This window comes from Sarcophilus harrisii, chromosome 6 (genome assembly GCF_902635505.1).
Source record: "Sarcophilus harrisii chromosome 6, mSarHar1.11, whole genome shotgun sequence".
Classification (NCBI taxonomy): Eukaryota; Metazoa; Chordata; class Mammalia; order Dasyuromorphia; family Dasyuridae; genus Sarcophilus; species Sarcophilus harrisii.
Genome location: NC_045431.1, coordinates 167,970,345 through 167,980,065, shown reverse-complemented (window position 1 = coordinate 167,980,065; position 9,721 = coordinate 167,970,345). Strand labels below are relative to the sequence as shown.

The window sequence follows — 9,721 nt, the reverse complement described above, 5'->3', positions numbered from 1 at the left end:
CAAAGTAAAATAAGCAAAACTAATAAAACACACAATGACTATGATCACATAAATGGAAGGAAGAAGAAGAAGAAGAACAACAACAACAACAACAAAACTTAAATACTTTGCCAACTGTAGCAATCATAGTTTGGTTCTGTAGGCTTGCTGGCAAAATGAATTCTTTCTTTTCCTTTCCCTTCACAGATGGGGACCTCCAGTATAGAATACTGTATAAATTATCAGATATTCATAATAAGCTAGTTGATTTTACTGAAGTACTCTTTTTTTTTTCCTAAGAAATTGCTATGGGATACATGGAAACATTCAAAAGGAAAGTGGTATCATAAAAAATAAAGATAGCAATACAATTAATATCTAAAAATATTCTCTGAAAAGACAAATTTAAAAGACTCAACCAAATCTGTGCAGGCCAAGAAATCCAAGAGAAAACACAATGTCATTCCATAAAACCATCTGGAAGGAACAATAATTTATCCAACAAATCTCTACATGCCAAAATTTGGTAGAATCTCTTAAAGTGTAATCAAGGCAAATTTATGAAGAATAAGTAGAATTGTTGACCACAAAATATAAATATCTTCAAAGTTTAAAAGTATTTATAAATGAGTTTCACTGATTAGTAAGAATATTTTGGGCTGCATGGTTAACTTTTTATTGTGTTGTAGTACATACAGCAACAAACTTGAAATAAATGAATCCTGCCTTTGATAGTTACTAGCTCTGTGTACAAGTCACCCAGACTTTTACATACTTTTATTACATATTTTACCTTGCATTATTTCAAAAGATTATTTCCAAATTTCTTTAAATTTCTAGTATGTCATCATAACTGAGTTACAATTTTACATTAATATTAAAATTTACTTAATACATTCTTCTATTGCTAGTCTTTTAGGTTATTTCCAGATTTTTTTTTTTTTACAACTTTAAAAAATCCTGCTATAAGATAAGTCTTTTTTTCTTTTTGATAACATTTTATAACTATATGCCCAACTGGGGACTTACTGGGCCAAAGATTATGACTACTGTATAGCTTGTGTGAGAAGGAGTTGATAGTATAGTTGGATTGATGTAAAAAGGAGGAGTAATGTATAATAAGGCTGTGAAGATAAACTGTAAACAAGTGGTAAAGATCTTTAAAGAGAAAAGTTTCTATTTGATCCAGGAAGCAACAGGGAGACAAAGACTGAAAACACAGATCTAAGATTTAATGTCACTTTTAATTTGCACAGTCAGGATGCTTTCAGGTGTGTTATGTGGAAAGATCATCAAATCTGTATCTGCAGTAGTGGGATCAGTCACTAACTATTTCACTTGACCTGTGTGACCTGAGAAAGTCTTGCTATTTCTGGGGTCCTTGGTTTCCCAGTATGTAAAATTTAGGAGTCTAGACTAGATAATTTCCAAGGTCCCACTCAGTTCTGGCTCTATGATTCTAATCAACTTTATATTTTGGGGAGAAAAATTTTTTTTGCAAAGACAGTGGTTGAAGGAACGCCAACACAGACAAAGCTACAAATTAAAGTCTATCCAACAAACAAACAGATGCAAGGTGACATCAAATTTCATAAACATGTAATCCGCTAAACATTTTTGTAGCACATACTTGAGGCAACAGAATCCCTTTAATTCATGTCCTATTTTTAATTTTCATTGGATTAAATGAGAAACAAAGGTAGGGTTTTAGGTTGATCCCATGATTCATTAACAGTAGGTTACTAAAATAGAATACCAAAATTCTCCAGGAACAAAGACTAGTCTTTCTCTGAACAGAAACTAGAAGAGAAGATGAAATGATTAGCTCCCTCTGTCAACCAGGAAGAAGTACTGATACTAATTTCACACAATAAATAATGCTCATCTTATTTTCTGACAGTGACTAGCAACTACAAATTATATAGGAAAAACAAAAACAAAACAGAAACTCTGGCCACATCAAGAAATTACTTTCGAAGATATAATCAATCAAACATATTTTGTACAAAATATTTGTACAATCTTATATTTGTTTTAAAACCCAAGAAATCAACACTAAGAAAACATAACCAAAAGAAACTGACTATATATATATATATATGTATATATATATGTATATATAATGTATAATTACATTAAGTCCTTATGCTTTGCTAGATTGTCTATAGATTCAGTCAGTAAGCATTTAAGTGTACACTATATGCCAGACCTGATTCCAATAACATAAACTTAGTTACTTCAATAGACCAGTAGTTTCAGAGAAAATTCAAAGACAAAGAAATTGTCAAAATTAGTTAACAACAACAAAAAAAACCTCATTTGAAAAATTAAACTTTAATTTTAGAAAATTCTGAACAGACAGACAACCTCATCATTATCTCATTCAAACTATATTTTTTGAATCAAAAGGAACTCTTAATTTTTAGCTTAAGCTTTTCTTTATGGATTTTCTTCACTAATTACAACTAATTCTACACTAATTACAACTTTAACCCTGAGTTTGGTTATCAACCAAATAATGCTGGTAATTTTGCCCTGATATTTATTATACTGAACTTTACAGGTGAAAAGCCTAAAATTAACAGTTTTAATTTATGTAATAGTTAATATTTATAAAGTTGTTTTAAGGTTTGTGGAGTACTTCACATGTTATCTTACGTGAACACTCTAACAATCTGTAATGTAAGTTTTCCCAATGAAGAAACTGATGCTGAGAGGCTAATGATTTATAGCTAGGATTTTTCTGTGGTAGGATTTAGATATGTCTTCCTGATTCCAATCCCATTCTAGCACTATCCACTACGTCACAGCCAGACTGCCTTTAAGAAGTACTTAAATGTACTCATACTTAAAAGATGCAGCTAGAAGTATCTGTCTCTCCTCTTCCTCTACATCTCCCATCAATTACATGTCTCTCTCACTCACATACACACACACACACACACACACACACACACACACACACACAATCTTTATGCTATGTCAATGAATGGCCCATGACTCAACTTCAGCTAAACCCTAGTCATCTCAGGATATCATTCCACAACACTTTTATCTACTACTTCCAAGACAACTCCATTAGAAATTGGTCTAGGCATTTCTCCAGACTCCCCCATTCCCCCCATAACTATCTCATTCCTTTCTTATCTGGGGGTATTTCTCACCCATGAACTATCAGAACACTGCTCTCTACACTTTGCTATTACATGTTCTCCTCACCTTTACAATAGATATAATGGGTTCAAAAGTTACGCGCACACACACAAATGAAATTATTTCCTTCTATGACCTATGTACTTAGGAAAAAATGCAAAGCAATAATAAGAAAAAATTCATGCAAGCTTTTTCAAAATCTTCATTTTCTTGACATAGTAGAAAGAATGCTAGATTTGGAATATGGAGCCAACTTTGAAATTCTGTATCCTAAGTTTATTAATTGTGTGTTCATTAGCCCAGTTTCCTGATCTTAAAAAGGGGAGGAGAGGAATAAAATAGAACTCATCCCTTAGGACTGTTGTGAGAATCAAATGCACTATTTGCAAAGCACTTTGCAAAACTTACAGCATTATTACAAATGGCTATTGTTGTATTGATTATCATTAGTACTATCATTAGAAACTAATTTCTAGACAACATGTGAAGAACCATAATGAACCACTCTTTGCTCAGCAGTGTGTTAGTCAAGAACCAAGTTTATAACATCCCTTTTGATCTCTACTTTTCAATCTTTGCTTACATATGGCTCCTTTCCTACCAGTGCAGACATTTCCTATCCTTAAACTTTCACTTGGTTCTTATCACCACTTCAAGTTGTTATTCCACAGGGCTTTTCTTTTTTATAGCTAAACTAGAAAAAGTTGGGTACACCCTATGCCTCCTCTTTCTTCATTCACTTGTAGTATGATTTATGATCTCATTGCTCCCTAATTGCTCTCTCCAAAATTACCACTGAGTTCTTGATTGACAAATCCAAGAGCTTTTTCCTCATACTTGACTTTTCTTCAGTATTTGACATTACTAACCTCCCACTAGGTAGTCATTCTCACCTCCCTAGAAAGAGTTTTCTTCTTACCGGCCCTGTTAGTCCTTTGTTAGATCATCATTCACCACCAAGATAAAGTGCAGATATACCTCCAGGATTGTCCTAAGTCCTTTTTCCTCTGCTCTCTTTCTCTCTACACACTCTCTTAGGGAATTACCAGCTTTGACGGTTTCAACTTTTGGCAGCTCTTACAATCTATACTTCATCTCAACCTCTCTTCTGAACTCCAGTATCACATCATCAACTGTTCTTTGATATTTCCCACTGGATGTCTTACAGCCGATTCAAATGCAACAAATATATGAAGAAATCTTGTCTTGGAACCCAAATTCTATTTTCATTCTGTTTCTGCTGAAGGTGCTAGTCACTAGGCTCCCACAGGCGAAGTCACATTCAGTATTTAAGCCTTATCAATTCTAGTTAACAATCAAGTATTTAAGTGTTGTATGTCAGACATGTTCAATACCTCTTGTGTCTATCAATTTTTCTCTATTCATAAGACAAGAAATCTAGTTCAGAGCCTCACCACCTCTCCCCTGGACTACTGCCTGAAGTCTCTTCTCTCTTTAAACCATTCTCCACACAGTTGCCAAAGTTTATTCCTAAAGCACTGATCTGACCATGTCTCTCTTCAGCTCAAGAAGTTCCAGTGGCTCTCTACTGTCCAGTTGCTCCCTACAGATAAAATACAATATCCCATTAGACATTTAAAGCCCTTAACAATCTAGCCTAAGCCAATCTTTCAAGGCTTATTATCTAAGCTCCTTCATAATATTCTATCTTCAGTTGCTTGTGCACTGTGAACTCACTGTGCACTGTCTCTTTAGCACAACTTTGGAAAGGCTATCCCCCATAACTGAAATGTTCTCCTCTTTTTCACATATCATTATCACCAGTGCATCATAAACCATGATGAAGGAAGCCTAGGACCCTGAACACAAAGCCTTGGGTAAATAACAGTGGTTTCCCTCCTCTTTTTCCTCCCCCTCCCCCAAATCACCAGTCCTACTTTCAACACAGCCACAGCCTTACCAGCTGCATCAGCATCAGCAAAGACTGCTGACCAATTGCTATTAACAAGAGCCTTGGGAGGAACAGACTCCTGACCCCAAGTCACAGCCATCTGAGTAATTCCTGAGAAGACTGGGTTAGCCATCTTTTGACCAATTACGAGCCAAATGCCACTCACAGGGCAAGACCATCTAAGATGAAGCAGCCAGCAAGTGCCAAGTGAGTCAGATCATCACCACCACCATGTCCCCTGAGACTTTGATGGGGACAGCCCTGAACCTGCGGGTCCTGAAAACAGCCATTCTTTCAGCCCAGAGCTGGCAGCCATTCTCGTGGGAAGCAGCCCTGGGGAGATGCAGACAGCTACTAAAGATCCAGAAAACAAAGACCTAAAGTCCTTGACACTGTCAAATAGTTCAACATCAGAAACTGATAGGATTTTAACAGTGGAAATGATTTAGAGAAGTACTTAAAAATGTTTTTTCTTTCATTTACTATGACTTCATGAAATCCTTGTCTATCTTTAAAAAAAAAAAAGGAAAACTTCATAAAATCAGGTGCAAGCTCTTTTACAGGAAGGTTATTTTGACACCATGCTGCCACACTTGACACTCCATTTATGTAGTCTGAGTACAATTTCTGTTTAGATTTCTGTAGTGTAGTACAGAGGATAGAGAGAGCTGGCCTTAGGGCTAGGAAAACCTGGTCATCTATGTGGCCCTGGGCAAATTGCCTAACTTCTCAGGACTCCAAGACAAAAAGTGTCAAACATGCTGCTCTCAACATTCCCCAACATGGCCCAAATCAGATTAATATGTACTTCGGAAATAAAGATGCAAAATAAATAAAAATACAATCAAGACAAATAAAATTAGTGTGGCCTGCAGGAATTCTTATGTAGTTTAATCTGTTTCTATTTGCATTTGACACTTCTGCTCTAAGCAACTATAAGATCTTAAGTTTCAGAGATGAAAACATGTTGTATTAGTAGTAGGACTTTCCTTATCCAGGAATTCCAGCTGTTAATGAAATTAGAGAAATTCAGTTTCTATTCTATCTATACACATGTATAAAAAGCTCTTTGAAGGGTAAGAATTGGATTGGGAGGTTTTATTTTTGTATTTCCAGCACTTATCAGTGGCTACCACATAATAGGTGAATAATAAATGCTTGCTGAATTAATTAACAATGGATGCCAATAAAATCAATCTCTGGTCAACCCAACCAAAAGAGGAACTCTCTATTCGTAAGAAAAAATGGGTAGAGCAGACTTTTGACAAAATTTTTAAGGTGCTTTTTTTCCCTCCTAGTTGCTTTCAAAAAAAGAACTTAATTGTTTGAACAAAATAATTTGGCAAAGTACAATTTAAACTTTTATTATTTGAGGTTAAACTATAGTAGAAACAAAAATTTTTTTTCTAACTACAAGGCAATCCCAATCGTTCAGTACAGAGGGCTGTCTTACCACTGCACTTAACACTAACTGGACAATAAAGTAAAACGAGCAGATACTTAACAATATCTTACATTACCATTTAAGAAATGGGGAAGAACCGCAAATACAGAATACCTTTCTTCACAGTAGTCAACATTCTCATTAAAGAGAATTCATTTCCATAAAAGGATGACAGTTAAAATACAAACAAATTTATTCTCCAAGAAAATCCATTTCTATCTAGCTTTCTTCATCACAGAACACTACTCCTTCTAATCAAAAGTTCTCATGAAAAATTATAAGTTCAAGCAATCTTCTTAAGTTTCTATTTCACATCATAAATATTAAATCACATATAGCTAAAATGTAATCCAGTATGCACAGTCATCAATATGCTATTTTGACAAATGAAAGCTGAAAGGTTGTTCCCTTCGTTATTTTAATTACTTTTTTACAGCTTTTAACTAAAATATAGTTAATAATATTAATTTTTTTTTTATTTATCTAAGGCACATTTGTCTTTCCTGAAGAAAAAACCTGAAAATATGTCCAACATTTTTAGCATTACCTTTTAAAAGCTTCAGCTGGGTTCCTCTCACATTCCCCAGGTTGTAAGAGACTTTGGACAGCTGGTTCTCTTAGCTTGTCCTCATATCCCTGGATCAATCCACTGTGGCAGATCTGGGCAACCAGACCTCGAACAAATCCTCCAACGCACAGAGTGTCAGAGTCTTGGGCTTTGCAAAAATGAAAGGCCAGAGCTTGTCGATGTAAACCTCTCTGCAAACTTGTAGGTGAACTTGGCCACAATAGTTCAGTACAGAGGGCTGTCTTACCACTGCCAGGCCCTCCTACCAACAACACACCCCAGGCTGCTCCTTTCCCAGAAACAACACTAGCATTATTCCCAGGATTCACGAGCGATGGGTTGTTGACAGCACTGTTACTACAGTTAGTTTTCTCCTGGAGGCAGTGCTGAAGCTTGTGAAAAACCCACTCTCTACAATAAAACTGCTTCCCCTGCAGCAAACTGGTTTGAGCCATTTTGCAGGCTCTCTCTTCCCAAGGACTGGTCATTGTAGACTGCCCTCCTTCAACATTTGCTAAAACTTGAGGGTATATATAAACCTTTAGGTTCTTTTTCACTTTGCAAATGAAGCTCAAAGTAGAACCACTACCTAATGTTTCTCGCAAAGCTCATCAGCCAGAGAGTTCTTTTTGCAGATGTTTCATTTTATTTCTGTCCTTTGTCTTATGTAGCAGATAATATATTAGTTTAATTGTTGATCTGATGAAAAGATGTCTGGTCCCAGAACTCAATAATACTTTTCATATGGCTCAATAGGTCATATAACTCCATGGCTACATCTGGAATTTATAGAAATTGTGGATGTTTCAAGTATAGAGATGAGACAATACATCTGGAATAACTAAAGAGAAAGCCCAGTCTTTCAGTATACATAAAATGCTTCTCTTGACTACTAGTGTTAATTTTCTGCCTGAAAAGTCCATCCAGAAACGCATCTCTCTATGAAAATTTAGCCGAGCGCTTTTCTCCAGAAACAAAATGCAGTTTTACAGCACAGATCCATATTTCTTTAGGAATAGTCATTCACAGCGCTAGATCGTGGCAATTACAGACAAGGGCAATGCCAGGAAAGTGATTCCAAGAGCAGAAACCTCAGGAGCAGAGATGATGTGCAAACGTCAATTCCTTCTTAACACACAAAAGTGAATTCTTCCAGGAACAGAAGATTCTCCCCGAACCTGTTCACAGGTTTCTCGGGTCTGCAACGTCTGGAGAGTTCACATCTTCCACAAGAGACTGAAACAGAACAAAGAGACAAACAAAAACCCTTAGCTTGGTGTAAAACATGACCATTTTGCAGTCCGGTTATCAAAAGGACCGGGCTCGGTCTTTGTATCCCTGGCCTCGGGTCGGGACTGCAGGGCTTGGAGGCTCCGGGAGACCAGCTCCAGAAGCACCTGCGGTCGCTACTCTTTGACAAAGTTGGGAGCCGGCCCCCAGTCCGGCTAAGCTTTCGGGGCAGCGCGGATGCCACAAAAACACGGGGCTCAGGCTCCGCTTCCAGCCGGGCTGCAGAGGGCGACGGGCGGCCTGCCCGGCTGCCCAGTCAGGTGCTCGGCCCGCGGCCGCCTCCGTCTTTGTGGAGTTGTCAGGCTCCAGGCGAGAACGTCAGGGAACGCGGCCCCCACCAACCCAGCCCCCGCCCCGCAGTGCCCGGAGAAAACGAAGTGGGACGCAAGGGAGGGAGAGCTAGAGGTCCGGGCCCCGGCCCGGCTCAGGCAGGCCCGGGGAGGGGGCGAGAGGGAGGCCTCCGCCCGCGGTTACCTCCGCCGCCTCAGTCAGCGCACGCCCGGACCCCGCGGCCTCCTCGCCGCCGCCGCCGCCGCCGCTGCCCCTCTCCCGAGCTCCCGGCCGCCGCCGCCGCCGTTGCTGCGGCCACCATGCCTCTGCTCGCGTTCCCAGCTCCGCCCGGCCCCCGGACGCAGCACACGCCCGCCCCGGCCCGGCCCTGCTCGGCTCGCCCTCGTCCCGCCGCCGCCGCCCGGGCTCCGACTGCCAGCCTCCGGCCACTCCGGAGCGCGAGCCCGGCCCCGCCCCCGCGCGCGCCCCCGCGCTGGGTCCCGCCCCCAACGTGTCCCACGCGGTGGCTCCGCCCCTCGTCCCCGCCCCTTTATTCCTCTCCTCAGCCAGGCCGCGCCCCGAGTCCTACCCCCCCTGTCTCCCCTCTTACCCTCGCGCCACTCCCCTTAGCTTTTCTCCCACCAAAGTTTAGTACTTCTCCTCTTCCTCCTCGTCCTCTATAACCACACTCTCCCGTCCGCAGCCTGGCCCCGCCTTCTCTAGCCTCTCCACGACCCCCGCTAAGCCCCACCTTGTCGTCACCTCCTCCTTCCCCTGGACTCCTCCTATGTTCCTAAACTCCTCCCCTCTTCCCAGAAGCCCCGCCCTCTGCGCTCATTCCCCTCCTCCCGCTCAAAACCCTCGCCCTCTTCCTTTGGGCCACGCCCCTTCTCTAGCTCCTAGGTTCCGCCCCCAACTAGCCCCTCCTTTTCCGTGGATCCTTTCTTCCACCAGACCCTTCTCCAGCCCCTTCCCCTTCTGGGCTCTTGGGTCTTCCCCCCTTCCCAAGTCAAGTCTGCTCTCACCCATTTGGGCCTACCCTCCCCCTCCACTCTACGACTGCTCCCCAGAGCTCAGAGGTTTTACTCAGGGCCGTGACCCGCAG

At 40.6% G+C, this 9,721-nt stretch overlaps 1 protein-coding gene across 3 annotated transcripts in view; it reads right to left on the bottom strand.

Moving 5' to 3' along the window:
* ANKRD50 (ankyrin repeat domain 50) overlaps positions 1-9,390 on the bottom strand; it is a 69,804-nt gene extending 60,414 nt beyond the window's left edge. The window contains exons 1-2 of one of the 3 annotated variants that reach the window (XM_031942969.1): positions 9,368-9,390; positions 7,036-8,292 (exon numbers count right to left, since the gene is read on the bottom strand). In XM_031942969.1, coding sequence (XP_031798829.1) covers positions 7,036-7,544 — 509 coding nt within the window. In that variant the 5' untranslated portion in view covers positions 7,545-8,292; positions 9,368-9,390. Of the gene's footprint in view, positions 1-7,035; positions 8,293-8,820; positions 8,893-9,226; positions 9,313-9,367 lie in introns of those variants that run through there. The other 2 variants (XM_031942968.1, XM_031942967.1) reach the window with 2 other exon arrangements.
* Between the last annotated feature and the right edge of the window lie 331 nt (positions 9,391-9,721).